General features: G+C 35.4%; 1 protein-coding gene across 3 annotated transcripts in view; it reads left to right on the top strand.

Moving 5' to 3' along the window:
* The window catches only part of SEC24B (SEC24 homolog B, COPII component), a 44,267-nt gene extending 23,867 nt beyond the window's left edge, over positions 1–20,400 (top strand). For 2 of the 3 annotated variants that reach the window (XM_086463703.1, XM_086463704.1), the window contains 18 exons: positions 1,511–1,695; positions 2,909–3,011; positions 3,879–4,005; positions 4,652–4,761; positions 5,718–5,830; positions 7,333–7,451; positions 7,801–7,856; positions 8,173–8,379; positions 9,023–9,146; positions 9,780–9,938; positions 10,367–10,540; positions 11,218–11,328; positions 12,447–12,622; positions 14,021–14,158; positions 16,281–16,385; positions 17,474–17,566; positions 18,153–18,256; positions 19,497–20,400. In XM_086463703.1, coding sequence (XP_086319829.1) covers positions 1,511–1,695; positions 2,909–3,011; positions 3,879–4,005; positions 4,652–4,761; positions 5,718–5,830; positions 7,333–7,451; positions 7,801–7,856; positions 8,173–8,379; positions 9,023–9,146; positions 9,780–9,938; positions 10,367–10,540; positions 11,218–11,328; positions 12,447–12,622; positions 14,021–14,158; positions 16,281–16,385; positions 17,474–17,566; positions 18,153–18,256; positions 19,497–19,611 — 2,319 coding nt within the window. In that variant the 3' untranslated portion in view covers positions 19,612–20,400. The remainder of the gene's footprint in view (positions 1–1,510; positions 1,696–2,908; positions 3,012–3,878; positions 4,006–4,651; positions 4,762–5,717; positions 5,831–7,332; positions 7,452–7,800; positions 7,857–8,172; positions 8,380–9,022; positions 9,147–9,779; positions 9,939–10,366; positions 10,541–11,217; positions 11,329–12,446; positions 12,623–14,020; positions 14,159–16,280; positions 16,386–17,473; positions 17,567–18,152; positions 18,257–19,496) is intronic. The other variant, XM_086463705.1, reaches the window with a different exon arrangement.
* Positions 20,401–20,613: the final 213 nt, after the last annotated feature.

Here is a 20,613-nt window from a genome sequence, read left to right as displayed (position 1 = left end):
TATTTTTCTTTTATAATTTCTGAGTCAATAAATGTTAAGTATAACATTGATGTCATATCTCTGGATCTTAACTTCTCATTAGAAGGCTTTTGAATTACAATTTCAAGTGTCTCTCCAAATAGCTAGGCTTAACAAGTTTGCTTCACCAGTTACTGGCAGCATCCACAGTTTCAAGGTTTGGTGTTTTGAAGAGCTGTACTTCATTGGTAGGAAACCATGAGGAAGCATGATGAAGTACTTGATCAGCAAATAGACATTTGCTCAGAGCACTACTACAGGCTATGATCTCAAGCATTAAATCTCCTTACGAGCAAGGCATGGCATAGGGTCCAGATGAAGGAGCTCTGTAGAGCCTGTGCTGGGTGTGTAGTGGAGCTGGCTGCCTGCATCTGCTCTCTTTTTCTGGTAGAGAGAGCACCAAACACCCAAGGAGTTGTGTACAATCACCTGGCTCCCATTGTGCATGTGAGTCACCCAAAAGCAGTGCAGTCTGAAGAAGAGGCAGCCGCTGAGGCAAAACACAAATGCTGAAGCAATGCAGAGGAGTGTGCATGTGATGGGGAGAAAACAATACATACTGATTTACAAATCCCACTCCCTGAAATGAGGCCTAGCCGGCGAATGTGTTGAAGCTGCTGTTGTAGATGATCAAAATTCCTTACTGGTCTGAGTGTAGTACCATAAGTTAGCGTATAATATCCAGGAATGCTTTCACTGTTGTGGAGGTAGTGTAAAATGTGACCTGGAGGAAATATTTTATGTTCTTTAAGTTGAAAGACTTAACTTCATCTTCACTATAGTGCAAGGTGGAGTTAGGCTTTTTTCAGGAGTACACAGTCAAAGAACAAAACCCAACAATTACAGGTTGCAGCAAGTGGAATTCCACTTGGACATATAAGGATAAAATTCTTCAGAATGGGAGTGGGGAAGCACTAGAACAGATTATGCTGCGAAATCTTTGATCCTTGGGTATTTTCAAAACTCAGCTGGAGAAGGCTATGAGCAACTTGATCTAACTTTGAAGTTAGCCTTGCTTGAGCAGGAGGGTGGACTACCAGACCTCAAAGGTGCTTTCCAACCTAACATTTTGTCCTCTTCTATAGTGTTTTTTTTTAATTTAAATATAAATAGATAAAATCAGTTTCTGTAACTTGGAAAAGTTATATGGTAACGTTTTTGAAGAAAGGGGAAAAAATTGTCAGGCTTTCTAGGAATTTGTTTTCTTATGCCTGGAAAGCTTGAAGGATTATTTGTGACTTCCAGTGTTGATTTGTATCATAAACTTGAATTTTGCCCAAAGATGCGTATTTGGAAGGTACGTCACATTTGTCTCATTTTTAAATTTCTGCCATACAACTCTCTTCTTGTTTTTTGGGGTTTACTAACTACTGCTGTATCTTTTTTTTTTTTTAATACATGTATGTAAGAATTTGTATTACAAGAAGACTTAAGGTTGATATTTAAGCATGGTTGTGTATTTACCCATGTGCAATGCTCTTACTTTTTTCAGCAATATCCAGGTGTAAACCAGCTGTCCTCTTCCTTAGGAGGGTTAAGTCTACAGCATTCTCAGCAGCCAGAAAGCTTGAGACCAGTAAACCTTACACAAGATAGAAATATTTTGCCTGTATCTTCAGTTCCAGCACCTGTGCCTAACTTGAATTCTGATCTTAGGAAATTAAACTGCAGTCCAGAGTAAGTGTACTGTGTCTAGAACAGCAGCTTCAATTTTTCAGTGATTAATAGTTATTTAAAGTGTCAAAAAAAATGTCTAAACTAACTCCTGACTCTAAATCTTTGTGATGAGCTAATATAACGCCTTTCACTTGAAAATAAGTTTATCCTCTGCATCCTTGCACAGATGTTGAAACTCTCCTGCCGTCAGAATACATTATAGGCAGTGTGAGTGTAGCTCACTTAATAAAACATTAAGAAACCTGCTTAGTCTTTGCCTTGTGAAAAAAAAAAAAAAAAATATATATATATAACTAAACCCCTTAATGTTACACAGTACATTTCATAGAATATTTTTGTAATATTGCATAGGATTTTTTTCCAGAAAATTATGATGATCATGCCTAAATACACTGAATAAACTGTGAGTATATTTTACTGTTGTAATCTTGCAATCACGATGTATCCTTTCACTTCTAGTTCACATTAAGTAGTATTATGTACTATTCCAAGCCAAGTGCGGCTAGGTACAATGGAAATTGTTCTCCCGCAAAGAGCTTAATTCTAATTCCAAAAGAAAATTTATTCATTGTCCAAATTAACTCATTTTACTGCCCTAGTGACAATGCATGGTCCCACCAGAAATCAGAAAACTGGGGGGCTTGAAATCATTCTCAGGTGTGGAACACTTTGAACAGCACTATTTGTATGTTTGGGGGGTTTTAGTGCCCTTTATTTAGCTTTAAGTCCATCCTTCACTTTACATACACCAAAGATTTTGACTCCCTCAGTATTTCAGATCCTTTTCTACTGTTTTCTTATGTAAATATTACTTTCTGAGAACTAGTAAATGGTGTATTCCTTCTTCAGTTCCTTCATCCAAAAAATCTTTATAATGCGTAAAAAAAATACTTTATCGTGAATTAAAAAAAAATATTAAAAAATCATTTTACCTTGAGCATTCTACCTAAACCAGTTTTATCTCTTTATTGCAAGTTCATTTTGGTATACTTGCATTGCTGACCTAGTTACTGGGGAGGGAGGGAATATATTTTTTCATTTGTTTCTTTAGGTGACTCTTTTAATCTCTTTCTATTAATTTTGTCTATTAAATCAGCTTTGTAAAACATAGGATTGCTTAAATTTCAAAATTCTTTAAAATAAGGTGTTAACACAATCTTTTTAACATCTTTTAGCATTTCACTTTCAACATAATATTTTTATTTCCTTTCAGCTCGTTTAGGTGTACGTTGACAAATATTCCACAGACACAGGCTTTGTTAAACAAAGCTAAGCTTCCTTTGGGTTTGTTGCTACATCCCTTCAGAGACCTAACGGTAAAGTAGCTCTATTTTTTATAATATATGTATTTAATATATGCATTTGTCCTGTTTTTGTTCAAACAATAAAATATAATAAAATGTAAGTCCTAAATTTAACAGAAGTAGCAAAAAATTGTTTGGGACTTAAAGCGGAGGCGGGCAGGAAGCCTTGAAATTACTACTTCATTGAAATTTGTAAGGGAAAAGCTTTAGACAAGCCCTTCAAAATTTTTTCCTTGTTGTTGGAAATCTTTGTGTGGTTCTCTTGAAGCTCTGAATTACTGCTCTGTATGCTGGGTTCAGAACTGTCAGATACCGCTGTAAAAGGTGTTTACAGTGCCCTCTTGGAGAGGTGCTCATGTTGAATGTATTACTGGCATGATAAATGCTGTCAATAGAAGGTAAGCACAGCGTAAGATTGAAGTTGTGTCCATAACTGTTAGGCAACTCTTCTCCATCTAATTTATTTGTATTATGTAAAAAGATGAATAAGGGTCTTCAAGTATAGTGCCTGTTCTTTGTGTAAGGTTTTCTGTCATATTTAATCACCCAAAGTTGTCCCGTCTTTCATAATTCCTTTTACCATAGTAGCTGTGTTATTGTAACAGTGTAATTTAACGTAATTGCACTAAAAATCTTGCTACATTTTGATTTGTGGGATTGGATTAAGACAATAATTAATTAAATGTTTTTTCTTCTGACTTTAAAGGGGAAGATATTTTCAACAGGCATCATAATTACTCTGTATGAAAATGAGCTAAAAAGATAAAAGAAGATAGAATATCTAGTCCTACGAAGCTTTTATACCCTGCACTGCACAGTAATGTTTTCCATAAAGTGTGTTGCGTACTTTTGTTACAGTTTTCCATTGTTTCTTTTTAGCAATTACCAGTAATAACCTCAAGCACAATAGTGAGATGCAGGTCCTGCAGGACATATATCAACCCTTTTGTTTCTTTCATTGATCAAAGGAGGTGGAAATGCAATCTGTGCTATAGAGTTAATGATGGTAAGTTTTTTGTGGTGGGTGATGCTTGCATTTATAGAATGTTTTTTCAAGTATTTACATCGTATCAGTCTATGGATACTTTAGATTAAAATGTAGATGAAAATGACTGTTCTTAAGGTGTTTTTTAAAATGCCTGGATCATAAGTCAGATGTGCTGTGCATTTTCTGAAGCCAAAGGTTGGTTTGGAATTTTCTGGGAGATGAAGAAAATGTAATCTTATTATCCCGATTGATTACTTATATAATGAAATCATCTTCCTCCATTGACTGCTCTTGCAATATGCAAATTGAAACATGATGACAGCTAATACTGTCTGCAGTGCAGGCCAGAGGTTACAAGAAACAGTACAGATTGAAGGTGGTAGTTGTGGAAGGCTCTATTTGCATTGGTGTTTTAAAGTTGGGGACATATTGCTGTTTAAAATAAACCTTCTTTTGTTTTCAGTTATTTAACTTTGATGTTGTTAGGCATACTTGAAATGTTCCTTCATTTGATGTATCCTTAACATGAATTTTTTTCTGTTATTTGTGGTAGTTGAAGTATCTCTGCATTAGTTTGCTTCTAGATGCCATAATGGTTTTTATTTGCTGACAAATATATAAACTTCTTGGGAGGAAAAAAATACTTTTGCATTTTTTCTAATAGTTCCTGAAGAATTTATGTATAATCCTCTGACACGATCTTACGGAGAGCCTCACAAACGGCCAGAGGTGCAAAATTCTACAGTGGAATTCATTGCTTCCTCAGACTATATGGTAAAAAAGTTTTCATGGTAACTTCAACAGCAAGTGTATGTTAATGCTTTTGAAATTAATATTGCTTCAGGGGTGTGTATTAATTTTCCTGTGAAGATCCTCTTAACACCAAAGAATAGTTAGAATTCCTATGTATTTTGAGTTTTAGCAAATGTGGATATTCAAAGGCTTGTCAGTTAAAGGCAGTTGCAATGTGTGTAGTCGTCCAGTGTAGTTTAATGTGGCGTAATCTGGTTTGAGTCTGATGCAATGTGGTTTCTGGATTTCTCCCTCATTTTGAAGAGGTTTTGAAAGACCAGTAGTGAAATCATGGGGAATTAACTTGGGTTCAAATTTTTAGTTAGTAATCATGACAGAAATGATTAAGTAGGAGTCAACCTACAATTGCTGTGATTGTAGTCTTATCTCCAGGAAAGATAAACAAAGCCTGGGAAAAGACCCTGTTCATAATGATGTTATTAACAACAGCAGAAAGAAATTGTTCTCTTGTCTTTGAATTTGAAACGCTGTGGCCAAGACATTTGGCAATGAATAAATACAGCTTGTTATGTGGTTGGGAAGAGGAAGGAGGTGGAATATTTTAACTCCATTTAATGGATTGCGTTGTCCACCTACTGAAAGAACAATGATGTTTTCAAAAGTGAATTCCATATCGGGCATCAGAGAGTCATGTTTGAGTTAACTGTTAGAAGGAGAGACGAAAAATACTCATTTTCCGTTCTGAAAGCGTAGCGTTGTATTCTTATTACAAATGGGAGTAGTTAATCGCTGGGAATTGTGCTGAAGTCTATCCGCAGGACTCTTTAAATTAGTATCAGTTTCATTGCGTAATGTGTACCTTGCATTTTTCTAAGTATTCCCTTTTCCCACTTCCCTTTCTAATGATTAATCATTTTTAACATTTCTTTAAATATGATTTTTGAACATTATTTTATTTTTATTTTTTTACTTTGTAGCTTCGTCCTCCTCAGCCTGCGGTATATTTATTTGTTTTAGATGTGTCTCATAATGCAGTGGAGGCTGGATATTTGACAATAGTCTGCCAGTCATTGCTGGAAAACCTAGACAAGTAAGAATATAAATAACCTTTTCAAATTAGCTAACATGTTGTTACGAACCATACTAACCTACGGTTTTGCAGAAAACTTGCATATAGTGTTTAAACATTCTGTCCCTAAAGGACAGAAGTTCTGTTGCCTGAGATTCTGAAATGCAACTTGCATGTCTAAAATAAAACAAAACAAACCAAAAACAACCAAAAAACCACCAACCAAGAGTAAAACCAGCCCCCCTAAACAACAGCTGTTGAAGCCATTTACATGATGACCTGTCTTCCCTGCACATGATTAAAGGTAGATCTGCAAATAATTTGCTTATTTATCTGCAAAGAATATTTAGCTGTAACTTCTAACAAGATGTTGATTGTACCAGCATCTGTAAAGTGTGCTCTTCACCCCTACCAAGGCCAACAAAAACAACTAAATCACAGATTAAATTGGCTGGTTCTTGCACTGAAATGGCTGAAGTGCTGCATACTGGAATGTTGTGTCCACTAGTGCAAGACTGCCTAGGTGAATTGTGTTGTCAGTTTGGGTTTTTTTAGATCACATCTGCCTGTGCTGCTTTCTGTCTGTTATCATTTTCGCACTGGAAAAGCATGTGTGGGATTCGTGGTGGTGCTTTTTGAGCAAGGGTTCACTGTATTTATGTCTTTTGAAAACTAATTTGCATCCTCTGGAGGCTTCACTCTGAAAATTGTTTTCTACAAGTTTTTCTTAGAAAACTTGATTTTAATTTCTGATAAAGAACATATACAATAAAATTCTTCACTTTCACGTATTGGTTTAGTCTTCTGTTGTTCAGATCTTTACAGGTATTTTGTCAAGAGATTCTCAGAAACATGCTGAATTGTTTTAGGAAAATTCATAAAGTCCCACACAAAGTCTATAGGAAAATCAGTACATCCAGTTAATTTATGTACGCAGATGGTAAAACCGATATTTGCCTCTATTACTTTTGTTCACAGTCATGGTTTTTAGCACTTGATGATGTTTTGTATTTGTTTGAGAACCCGTTTATTTTTTCTTTTTGTGTTTTTAATGCCACACATAGGAATATGGTCTACACGAGAAATAAGTATGTTGCATTGTAGAGACATTGGATTGTGGTTCAGAGCTGTAAGTACTCTGTAACTGCACTAGTAAATGGATTTTTTGAAGTATGAGAGCGCAGAATGGACTATTTTCTGTTGAAAAAAATGAGGAGGCCACCTTCTTTCATGTGTCAGTGTAATGTTTAAATGAACCTACTAATTTCTCTCTTGGAGCAGAACATCATTATATTAGTGAGTACTTATCTGTAACATTTAGTCTTGTAAACGATCGTTTTCCCAGCTTTTCAGAAAATACCGAAGAAATACTACTTGTGCTTATGTTTCAGATCTCTTTTCTTTCTCCCTTCATCCTTGTATACATGAGCTGAGTTTCTGCTGCCATCAGCAGAAGCTGTGTGTATGTGTGTGTCTTGAGAGAAAAATTTTAGGGCTTAATAGTTTATTTTTTAATGCTTCAGGCTGCCTGGAGACTCGAGAACAAGAATAGGGTTCATAACATTTGACAGCACTGTTCAGTTTTACAACTTGCAAGAAGGTTTATCTCAGCCTCAGATGCTGATTGTTTCGGATATTGATGGTAAGTAGAAAGAAAATTGAAACTCAATTTTTGAGAAGCTACTCTTTTTTTCCCAGAAGAAAGACTAGAATCAAGTATTAGGTCAGTTTTGTTGAATGTATGTAGGGAATATATTTTTTTAAAAATAATCTTAGGCTAACTACAGAGTAAGTTGTGTTTAAAAAGTTAAATTCAGATGTTAATTTTGCTTTGAATAAAACAACCTTTGTATAGACGGTGTTATTCTCTCTGTGTATCAGAAAAGTAGACTGTATTTTGTGGTACATATAGCAGTGAGGAGTGAATGTTTTGTACTATTTTATGTTGATTTTTTTTTTCTTTAAGATGCTTTTTTTCATTCTCCCTACAGATATTTTCCTACCTACACCAGATAGTTTACTTGTAAATCTCCATGAAAGCAGAGAGGTATGATTGCTCAAAATACATCATTAAATTTAGAGTTAAATATTCAAAATAGAGGTTCCTTTTAAACTTGGAATTCAAGCCTGTCTTCATAATATGTAATTCCAATGCTACTTTTTAATTGTAGAAGTATTACGTGTTGTTTGTTTGATGCATCATAGTTTTTAAAATTATGACTGTTTTCCTTGGTGTGTTGAAACTAAGCTGAAATATTTGGTACTGATTGTTCCACTTCAGTTATGGCAATACAGCATTTTAGAAACAGCAGGAAATCTCAAGCTTGAAAAATCTCATAAACATCTTTCAATCTGTTCTGCAGCTGATAAAAGACCTGTTGAGTGCGTTACCAAATATGTTCACCAATACAAGAGAAACACACAGTGCATTGGGCCCTGCTCTTCAGGCAGCGTTTAAACTGATGTCTCCAACGGGTGGTCGGATATCTGTGTTTCAAACTCAGTTACCATCTTTGGGAGCAGGGCTTTTGCATTCCAGAGAAGATCCCAATCAAAGGTCAAGCACAAAGGTATGAAAACTTACTTTGATACTCATCTCATGAGACGAGGGACTGGCCATGTCTTTCTGACTTGCATAGTTGTGCAGATCAACTCTTGGTTTTTGTCTATAGCAGTTCACTAAATTTTAATCATTCAATGGCTATGTTTGCACTTTTAAGATCACTGGTTTGTACGTGTGTGTGTGTGTAGTGTTACCTGTTTCAAAGTGCATGAGCTGTCTTCTGGGCCTTTGGTAGCTTTGCTTGGCAAATAAAAGAAGCTGCAAATATCTCTGACTTGGTTAATATCAACCTGGGCTTTGAACCAAAGCTTGGATATATTAAATTGTAGACCTAAAACATGTTTTCTTATTATTTTTATGGCCTTGTAGTTCACAGCATCCAGTAAGTGTTACATGGTTACAAGAATGTGTATTTGTATGAGAACATAAACTTCCTTGAAAGCAGGATCATAACTGCTTGTACATACAAACTAAAAGAATATGGAGCATAAGGAGAACAATTTCTGCAGGTGGAAATGCGTATAAATTATTACTTAAAGGAAACTTCCTTGTGACACTTTGCTACTGAATAGTATGTCTTTTATTCCATGAAGTCTTAACAAAGTATGATGGTTGCCTTAACTCTTTCCTGTATAATTTATTCACCAAAGGTGGTCCAACATCTTGGTCCAGCAACGGATTTTTATAAGAAGTTGGCACTGGACTGCTCAGGCCAGCAGACTGCTGTGGATTTATTTCTCTTAAGTTCACAATATTCTGATCTAGCTTCTCTTGGTAAGGAGTACCTAGTGTATTCATTCACTCTTTCCACACTGTTGCCTTTTTTCAGAAGTACAGGCTACTTCAGGAATTCTTAAATCGTGTAAATCTTTTTGTACATTTGTAAATACAGCTAATGCTGCAAAGGAATTGACTTTGAACTGATGGCAGTAAAGAACAGGAGTATTGGGTTGGTGATATCAGACAGTTTATTCTGGGATTTCAGTTTTGACCAAGAAGGTAACCTTCTGCTCGAGAACAGCAAACAGCCAGATGGCAAGGAATTAATGAAGCTTAATCATAGGGATAGAACGGAGTTTTCATATTTCAGTATTAAACCAAGATTTGTCTCTGCGCACACAATTTTGCCTCTAGACCATTAAATATTTCTGCATGCACTCCTGTCTTTAGCTGCCAAAGGTATCGTGCTTATTGAAGTAAGCGTATGGTTAGATGATTGGGTATTGGGGTCACTCGTCACTGTCTTCAGTGGCCTGAGTCTGGGCCAGTTCTTGTCACCTTACAGATGTGGGTCATATCAAGAAAAGGATGAACATAGATGTGACTTGCAGAAGGCTGGACACAGTTTTTATGTCCTGGCTTCATGTTACAGTTTTGCCTCTTAACCATATCTTTTCTCTGTCACAGCTTGCATATCCAAGTATTCTGCTGGATGCATCTATTACTATCCATCCTTCCATCATAGCCATAATCCTGCTCAGGCTGAGAAGTTGCAAAAAGACCTTAAAAGATACCTTACAAGAAAGATTGGATTTGAAGCAGTTATGCGCATAAGATGTACAAAAGGTATGTTTTAAATACTGATTCGCATGGAAGAGTTGGTGTAAGCATGTTAACTATCGTTTTGAATGTGCTTTGTCTTTAGCAACCTTAGATTTAAGGTTATTTCTCTTCACTGAAGAGTAAGATGGTTGCCTTCTTTATGTAAGTTACATTAGCTTTGTTTCGGTTTTTACTTAAGGCGGCACCATCTCACTTCAACTAAGTTGACGTGTAGTGTAAGGGCATCATTCAGATTGCAGTGTTCAGAATTGAACATGAACTACAGGATCATTCTGAAATGTCTAATGACTCGTAATTGATTCTGCATGATAGTTAGAATAAGTATTTTTACTGTTTTCTTAAACATAGCTTGAGGGCTGTGGGGTTTAATTATTGATAGGAGTTTTTCATGCTGTTTTAACCTCACTCTGAATTGTTTAATCTACTTCTAGGTCTTTCAATACACACTTTCCATGGGAACTTTTTTGTACGATCTACTGATTTATTGTCCCTTGCCAATGTCAACCCTGATGCTGGATTTGCAGTACAAATGTCCATCGAGGAAAGTCTGACTGACACATCTTTGGTTTGTTTTCAAACAGCTCTTCTGTATACTTCCAGCAAAGGTAAATAAATTCAAATGAATTGGCCACTGGGCATTTTGTTTCTTTTTCTACCGTAACGTTTGTCTAGTTAGTTCCACATGCTTTTTTGGTTCTGTGTACTCTTAAGAGAGTCTTGTCAAAGCTGATGAGCCTACTTGGCAGTTAATCACATAATGTAACTCCTTATAAATTCTGTTTTGATGGGAAAATGTACTTTATCTCTATCTTACATAGAGCTGATTCAGCAAGATTCCTTTACTTAAAAGGCATACCATTGTTATAAGCAATGACATGTTTGGCACGCCCTTTGTCCAAAATCACAGACCCGTGATGGATTGGAGCAAGTTGCTAGTACATTGGGAGGGCATAAAGAATAGCAGCTACTTTCTTTTGTGGAAGATGCCACAGAATTTTGGATAGAAATCAGTGTACTTCATTTGTAGGATCAAGAAACTTAATGTGGATGCTATAAGCTAGTTTGTGTTATGAACTTGTGCTGGTTCATAATTTATTTAGAGCATTGCAGAATTGGAACAGGTTAAGAGACAGGAGCAGGTTATAGTGTTGCAGCAGTTTCCTGACTGGTACGTTTTTACAAAATGTATGCATCTTAGATGAGAGGAGATATGCTGTAACAACTGAATTTGTATACTTCTGCCAGGAGATTATGCATAATGATTTCTGCTGATTTCTGTTAGGTGAACGTCGAATTCGAGTGCACACACTTTGCTTGCCTGTAGTCAGTTCACTGGCTGATGTTTATGCGGGAGCGGATGTACAAGCAATTGTATGCCTCTTAGCAAACATGGGTGAGTACCGACCAGGAAGATTCAAATATCTTTTTGTATGTTCTCAATTTTGCCAGCTGTTTAAATGAAGTAGCGAATGAAGCCTGGGGATTCTAGAAGAAGGTTGGTGTGAAGCACACTGAAGCCTGAGAATACAAAAGATGACAAAATCCAAGTTATACCAAAACTGTTAACTGAAATATTCCTTAGTCTGAATACTTAAGTTGATTTTAGTCTTTTAAAAGGAGCCTTCATACATTGTTCTCTAGAGTTCATTAAAGGACAAAGAATCATAACATGCTTGGATCAAAACTCTCATTTTGTATCACCATCATGGTTGTTATCTCAACCTTTAGCATTCTTAAGAAACAGAGTTACTGGATTTAGTGAGTTGCTGGAGATTAAAAGGGAACTTCTGACAACAGTGTATCAGAGCTACACCTTAGTTTTCTATGCTTCTATCCTGTCCTTTCTGGGTTGAAGATTCTTACTTATCCCCTACTTGTGGGTCACAAGTAGCTGTTTCTTTGACTCATCTCAGCCATTGAACGTGTGTGGCTCTGTGCAGCATTTTAGTATATTTTGTTGTATATTAGTAGTCAAATAAGAGAGAAAAAATAAATAGTACTTCTGCATCTCGTCGTAAATGTGCATTCAGTCCAGCAGGTGGCTTCCTCCAACCAAAGGATTTGCAGCCCTTGCTCAGCAGAGAAAGATGAAGCTTCATTTACACTTATCATAATTATGCCACTGAAATAATGAAAGAAATTTCTTGTGGAAAAAAAAAATCAAAAATAATTGCTGCAAATCTTGATCCCGGAGGTAGAACAGCAGAGAGTTTCATCAATAGCCAAGTTATTTGTATAAGGTTTGAAACAGATTTTATATTTAGTCTCAAGTATATACCACAGCTTTAAACAGTTTTTTAAATTTTCCGAGAGTAGGAGCTAGGGGGCAAAGATCAACCACATGGTATTTTTCAGGCATTATGAAAGTGAGTTTCTGTATGGACAAACAGGGGTGGAGGTTTTTTTAAATCTTAAAATATCATCTAAAAGCCCAGCTAATTTTTTTCTGAATTCAGGGGAATGAATGAGGCCAACTCTGGTTAAACTTCTTGTGTCATTCTGACCCAACAGCTGTGGATCGCTCGGTTTCATCTAGTCTTTCGGATGCAAGAGATGCCTTGGTTAATGCCGTGGTAGACTCCTTGGCAGCGTACATGTCAACTGCCTCAAACCTGCAGCAGTCCATGCTGATAGCACCAAATTCCCTCAAGCTGTTTCCACTGTATATTTTGGCCCTTCTCAAACAGGTCTGTATTATCTAGTGGATTAATGTTTGATATTTAATTCATTGTTCCGTTTGAGGAATTTTTCAGCTCTAGGTCAAGCGCTGTCTACACTTCCCTAAATTATGAAAATTATAATGAAAATAAGAAATTATCCTCTATGGTCTTACAGGACTTTCACATAAAAGATTATTATGTTAGCTGATTTTAAATTACTAGTGCCTCAGCAGTTTATTGCTTTACTTGATTTTGAATTTTTCATGTTTTATCTTATTTTGTTTTACCATAAAAATAAAAAAGTCTATATTGTAACAATTAGTATTTCTCAGATTTTCGCAGCTAATTGGTGTTGCCCATAGAGATTTTTTGGAAGCCAGTTATTAGAACTTCTTCAATTCTATTCTATGAAGAAAAAGCACGTGAAATATTTTTCAATGCATAGGCTTTGTACTTTAAAGTACCAAGAAGCAAAATGAGTTTCATGAAGATATAATGAAATCTGTTACAGAATCTAAAGTCATATAGCTTAAAGTACACATAGTAGTAGTTACTACTTGGGGAGGGGGGTGGGTGATACCTTTCTTTGTATTACCAAACATCATGCTTAAAAACAGAAAGAGAACTTGCTGCAGGGTTTTGTTATCAATAAATCTTACAGCTTAAAGATTTTTGTCTGACGAAACACGGAAATCTTTTTTCTTACCATGAATAAACTTTTATGTAAGTTTGTTAAGAAATCCAGTCATAATAACTTATTTTCTTCGGCTTAGTGATTACTTCAGTCTCTAGAATACTGATTAGGACTTCTTTGGTACTTGCATAAGTAATAGAAAAAACCAAATCATTAGTTATCAAGAGGATCCGTGTAAAGGACAGAAGTAAGAGCAACTGAGAAAATAACTTTGGTTATAGGAATATTCTGCATTGAATCAGAATATGGTGCGTACTCCATTTTATTGCTTCTCACAGCAATCATTTACCAATTGCTTCTAAAGGAGACCTGAGGAGTCCTGTAGGAAAGAGTTACAAAATAAATTTTATCCTACGAGAGCCTAGTTTCTGCTAAAAAAATGAAAGTATATTTCCTTTCCAAAGTTTTTCCTTAACATTTAATTCTTACTAATATAAAATCAGAGTTAATCTTATCCACAGATGTGTCTCTTTTGAACTCTGTTAGGCTCGTAATTTCCCACGTTATCTTGCATTTTAGTCTTGCATTTTAACCTCGATATGGAGGGAGAATGGATGACATTTTAAAAGGTGTTGTATTTGATTAACATTCTACTGTATTTCAATAAGCTACATTTCTTTACAAAAGCTTTGCCATCTTTGCTGGACACTTTCAAAAAAATCTGAAATACACTGTTTAGATGTGACATAAAATGCAGGATTTACTTGAGTAACACCAACGTTCTCTTACAGAAAGCATTTAGAACAGGTATGAGTACACGCTTGGATGATCGCGTCTATGCAATGTGCCAGATGAAGAGCCAGCCTCTTGTTCATTTGATGAAAATGATACATCCCAACTTGTACAGAATAGACAAGTTGATTGAAGAGGTAACGTATGAAGCCTGTTTTATAACGTTTTCTAACTTTAATGGTCTGTTAAACCTGATGTTGTGCTGCAATAATTTAATTGTTACTGCAAACTGAGCATTTTCCATAAATTATAAAAAATTATTAAAAACATTTCAAGTTTTGAGTTGCAAGTACAGTAGTTTATGAGAACTGTGGCTTTACTTCAGCTTATTTCAGTGACCACAATAATTCCATGTTTTTCTGCTATTCAGAGAAAGCAGAGAAGACTGTATGCATTGGAAACTTCTCCAGTGTGCTTTTGTGTTTTAGAGCTATGGGGGAAATGGATGAATTCAGTTTGGTGGAGGATTCTAGGTTTTGTGTACTGAAACCAGATAAAGTTGGCTGCAGTAACAAACTTCCAGTGGTTTCTCACTGATGTGGATGAAACAGAATTTTACTTCTAGATCATCATGATCAGACTAAGGAAGCACTTCATGTATGAAATCAGGTTTTATTAGTTTGCCTTTTACAGAGGTAGCCTAGGAAAAGGATACATTTTTAAATAGTAAGAAGTAAGATTGGATTTTATTTAAGGTCAAAGTTTGTTGTAAATGAAAAAATAAGGTTTTTTTAAGTCAGGTTTCATGAGCTTATTAGTCACTGGCTTTGGAAAAGTGTATGTAGGAGTTTGTTTCTATGTGTCACGCAGGATTATGTGGTAACTTGAATAGTTTCTCTGGCAGTCAGTATTGTTCAGCACCACCTGGGAGCTATTTATAGTCTCGTCGTTTCTTTTAAGATATTTCATAAACTTACATATGCGAGTCTAAACTCAGTGTTCTTCAGTCGAATTGATTAGTTAGTCTTTTTATACTCCCACCACCACCACCATCCACAGTACTTGAGAAGCCAACTTCTCCAAATAACCTTGTTAAGTTTTTTGTGGAACTTCTGCTGAAACGCTATATTCAGTGTGCGGGTGCTGCAAAGAACCATTGGGAGATCCAGTTTTGTTAGCAAAGGATTTCAGAGCAGTTATTTCTAGTAGAATAATACAGAAAATAGGGCATATTTGACCCTGACTGAAATTAATTGACAAACCACATTTTAAATCATGTAACAGAGTGCTAATCTGCTATTTGGTACCCCTTCAGTTTAAAGTATTTGTGACAGAGGCTGTTCTTAAATTTCTTGTTTCTTCAGAAAATTCTATGATGCATATTACAGACTTCTTTTTTTATGTTTTTGCTGGGTTTCTTTTTTCTTAACACTTGATAGTTGAGAGCATTGAGTAAAGCTTGGAACTTTCCCAAGTGGAATTCAGTGGCTTGATTTTCATCATTATCTATAAATCCCCAAAAGCTTCTAATTTATTGCATTATAATATGAAATTTTTAAAATAGTGATTTTATGTATTTTTTTAAATAATACTCTTTCACCACATAGAGATGTGCTTAGTCTCTAGACTATTTTTTCCATGCATTATTTGCAGAATGCTTCAGAGTCGTAATAGATACTCAGACTATTTTTGTATTGGAGGGGAAGCAGCTTTAATCTGAAAATACTGGGAGTCTGAGGGGAGTTTATTGCTTGTTTTTTTTATTTGGGGGAAAGAAGGATTATTTTTCAATAACGTCATGGCTAACAGCCAAATTGCGTAATAACATCAGGCATAGTGCTCTGTGGACAGACCCGTGTGTTGCTTCAGGCAGATGTGAAGTGAAGGAATTTTCTCTTACTTGAATACAGTAAAATAGTGAACCCTCATAGGGAGTAGAATTTGATTATTATTTTTTTTCTGCTCTTGCAACATTTCTAGTGAAGTTGAATGCATTGAAAAAAGTCCATGGAGGTTGTTTGTAGAAAACTTAAACACTGGAATTCTTTTGATAGTTTGGCATCTATAGCTTGAGAAATGTTACATACACAACTTAATGTACTGGCGTTAATCTTTTTAGGTAATAAAGTAGCCTTTACCTTAAGTAACGTTCTAGAATTGTTTGGTGTATGTAATCACTTTAGGCTTAAGGTGGCATTTTGTTACATGAGAATCCTCAAAATTTTGCTAGAAATTGTGTTTTTTCCCGTTTTACCTGGTTAAGATAAATATAGTATTTATTTATATTCTAGTGTTATTAAGTATTGGTTTTTGTTACAGAGTACAATACATGTAAATGACAGAGTTGTTCCTCAGCCACCTCTTCAGAAGTTGTCTGCAGAGAAGTTGACGAGAGAAGGAGCTTTTCTTATGGATTGTGGTTCAGTAAGTTACCAGTTTCACATACTTTTTTTTTTTAAAAAAAAAAAAAAAAGGCAATGCATACTGAGTTATTGAAAGTAGTAAACTCTCAACAATAACGGTGTAGTGAATCAGCATTCCAGGTAACCTGACAGTAATCTGTGTTCCAGTGAAAGGCTTTTATATTTTGATCAGATCATCATCTTTGAGATTGCATATTAAGGCTTCAGAGGTTAATTTTTTTCATGCTAGACTGATCAGAATATACCTAGACTTCACATCAAGGGCTTGGGTTTTTTCTGGAAGTAATGGATTTCCATTTTCCAGAATTTCTCTTAATGGTTATCAAATTGTATGTACTACAGTCTCTCTAATAAAGCACTTCTCATCGATGCAGGAGTGCATCAGTTACACACAAATATACGTGGGTTTATGATTTGTGGCTTGTGTGACATAAGAGTTGCAAGAGTGAAGGAATTGTGGGGAGTGAACAAAATCTATAGATACAGTTTAAGGTATTTGTAGAGATTACACTAAAACACACTTAATTGGATAAAGCATTATGGCAATCAAAGAATATGATAAAACATTGTGCTACTCTAATGGCAGTCTGGAAAGTGCTTTAAACCGTGTATAAGTTCAGGAGTTGAGTGTGAATGTCACTACCTTCTGCCTTCAGAGATCTGAAGTAATTACTATAATGTGGTTGATAATTGATGCTTTACTGTGACTTGTTTATATTGGGAAGTCAGTGTGCAGTAGCTGGCACAGTGTTGTGACTAAAAAATTTTAGATTTTTCATTTTAGGAGGTAATGTGGGAAGTTACTGCATTAGTATAGGTGTGTCCTGCATCCTCATTATTTTGGTATTTGCATTCTACCTATATTTTTTTGACATTTAATGATCTTATTCCAAATGCTACCAATTAATTAATAAGTAAATATACAAATAATGAATATAGAGACGTATATATGAATTGCAACTAGAGCTCTCAAGTGATTCATTTGCGTGAAAGGTGGTGTTCTGGTTTTATTCCAATTGTGTCACCACTTGTCTCTTTCTCTGAAATGTGTGCAAGGCCTTTACTAAAACTGATTCTGACATCTTACAGATTTTTTACATTTGGATTGGAAAAAACTGTGATAACAACTTTATAAAAGATGTCCTTGGTTACCCAAACTATGCATCAGTACCACAGAAAATGGTAGGCGTTTTAATGAGCTGTGCTGTATAATGCTTACATTTGGAATCTATATTTAATCCATTTTTTTCTGTGTTTTAATTATATAACTATGAATTAGGGGTTTTCTGCTGGGTACCTCTTAACCTCTTGCCAGCTTCTTAAGAGACAGATAGAAGTCGTCAAATGCTTTCAAGCAAAGAATGTAAACATGTGAATTTTGGCATTCGTGGATTGCCAAAAAGTTGTTCTATGACATTACTGCTTCACAAGAATAGGATGGAGTTTCACAGAATGCATACAAAAATTATCTATTCAGACATGTTAATTTTGAAAAGATGCCTTTTTAAATGAGCTTGCTTTCTAAAATCTTTTGTACCTAAAAGGCAAAAATAAAAAAAATCAAAGATGTACTGTTTCCTACAGTACAGATATTACCAGCTTTTTGTACTCCAGGGTGAAGTAAAAATCTGTATCCGTAATCCATGGTTGGTAATTTCTTAATAGAAATTGTGGCTTGGGTCACGTTACAACTATCAGGATCTATTTGTTTTTTAAAAATATCTTTGATAATAAAAGATGGTGACTTCTTTCAATTACCTTCAACCAGGCACAGCTTCCTGAGGTAGATGCACTTTCTTCAGAAAGGACACGATCTTTTATATCTTGGCTTAGAGACAGTAGACCTTTAAGTCCAGTTCTTCAAGTAATAAAGTAAGTATTTCTGTTAGATACTGAGTAATTATTGTCAACTTGTATCTACAGTTTCTAACTGACACTAATGAAAAGGGGGAATATCTGGCCTGGAAGAAAATTAATAACATCCTCTTTCCGGTTGATAAAGCGCTGTTACCTAAAACCCCTTAGCAACAAAGGTCATCTTTGAATCTACTGCAAGTTCGGTTATTGAGAGTTTTTTTGGTAGGAATTGGTTATATGTTTTTATATTGTGAAGAATATACTAAAGGACTGGATGCCCTTATGAACAACAGGGGGTTAACCAGGTTGATTTCTGGTATAGCTTTTATAATTTCCATACATACCTATAAAAAAAATGCAAGTAAGCTTGATAATATGTAGATGGTTTAACAATTGTACGTATTTGCTACTGAGCTCCATAGGACAGCAGTTGATTTTTACAACAGATGAGGCAAGTTCAGAAGCCTTTTCAAGTCATGACCTGTTTAAAGAAGTTTAAATTCTGTAAAATGTTTATACTTGAGTTTACATTTCATTTGTCTTCTCTAGAGTACTCAGTTTACTGAGCTGGATGGGAGATCCCATTTTAGACACTACAATAACTTTCTTACTCAGATAAATAACGTTTAGATATGGGACTGAAGCTCTTCAACTGTTGGCATTGTGGCTGCTGCTTGAGTTGCGAGTGGTGCTCAGAGACCCACAGTAACTAGCAGGGCTTCACTGCACGCTGTGCTATACCAGTACAGAGGACTGTGCCCCAGCAAATTTTTACTGGGGCAGTAGTTTTGTATACTAGGACTTCGACATGTTTACCTTTCCTGTTCTGTTGCTTAATAAGAGAAACTGGGGAGGGGATTGAGATTACATGTAACCAGAGTTGTAAATTTTCTAATTTTTAGATCTTTATCAGGATTTAATTTAACCCTTTCAGAATTCATTGCCACCAGCATATTTGTTAACTTCTAAAACAAAACCATTGAAATGCTTCCTTTCTTGTGTTTCTACCAGATATTTTAAATGCTATTTCACCTGCTTTTCTACCATTTTATACTCTTAAAAAGATGCTGCTGTTTGTATTGTGACCTTCAGAATTTTTCCTAAACTTTGGATTATTTGCAGTTGTAGAATCTTTGAACTGAATCTGGACTTAAAAGGACAATAAGCAATTGACTAGAACTGATGCCTCTGCTTGAATTTACAGTGTTTTTTTTTCCCAATGTTTGGCCTAAAATACCTTCCTCTCTTCTTTCAGAGATGAGAATCCTGCCAAAACAGACTTTTTTCAGCATTTAATTGAGGATCGGACAGAAGCAGCTTTCTCATATTATGAATTCTTACTTAATATTCAGCAGCAGATTTGTAAATGAACAAGGAATAAATAGAAGAAAAATCCTGACTCCAGATAGAAGCATGGGCCGAGAGAAGCGTATGGGAAGTTACGAAAGTGGATGCTTGTTCTTCACAATATACGGTGTCCAGCACTGTTACGAAGCTTTACAGCTAAGAAGTATACATTTCCAAAAGAATTTTGCAGATTTACTTGCAGTCTAAAAGTGCTAGGAGTGATGAAGCTGTTTTGCTAGTAAACTTTAAATTGGTTTATACACGTTTCCAGTCGTGCAGCGGTATGGTGCTCTGTTTATTGCAAGCTGGTGAAATTACATAGCTATGTGGGATGATATTTCTTAACGAAATGTACAATTAGGTAAAGCCTTTTTCTTACATTTATTATAGGAGCCCTTCCAGATCCAAGTTATTAACAGAAATGTCAAAGGGCAGTGATGTATGTTGGTTGTTTATATGAATTTCTTTTTAAAAGGAGTGAGTCATATTTACTAAAGACTTCAGCAAAGTCCCTGTGAAAGTTGTAGAGTTTCAGTAAAGTACATCAGTTGTAGAAATAAAATATATAATGTACATAAGTATTACATTTGTAAAGAAAATGTAAAAAATGTAACTGAAAAAAAGACTTAGCTCGGTGTGCAGAACTGTTGAGTGCTCAATGATGAATTGTTTTGTCCCAGGCTAGACAATGAAGTTGACTATTAAAACATGCTAAAAAAAGTATCCATGTAGAAGGAACACAGCTGCTTCTTCTGTTAATTTTAGGTGAATTTATTTATGATTGGCTTACTAATTAAAAATATTTTGCTTTATCATGTGTTTTCATATTTATGCAAGTATAATCCTTTTGCAACTAAACTCTTACTGAACTGAATATTGAAGAGAACATGTTTACCACTTTATTTCGCAGACCTCTGGAAGGGAGGAGAAAACACTGCATAGTCTGAAATGAGCTATTGATACGAAGTTCCTTAACCCCTTCTTATGTATTATCCTAAAGGCGGCATATCTGTTAACCTTGTTTT

Source organism: Leptosomus discolor, chromosome 4 (genome assembly GCF_034619465.1).
Source record: "Leptosomus discolor isolate bLepDis1 chromosome 4, bLepDis1.hap2, whole genome shotgun sequence".
NCBI lineage: Eukaryota > Metazoa > Chordata > Aves > Leptosomiformes > Leptosomidae > Leptosomus > Leptosomus discolor.
Note: the sequence above shows the minus strand (reverse complement) of the source record. Positions and strands in the feature narration are given on the sequence as shown.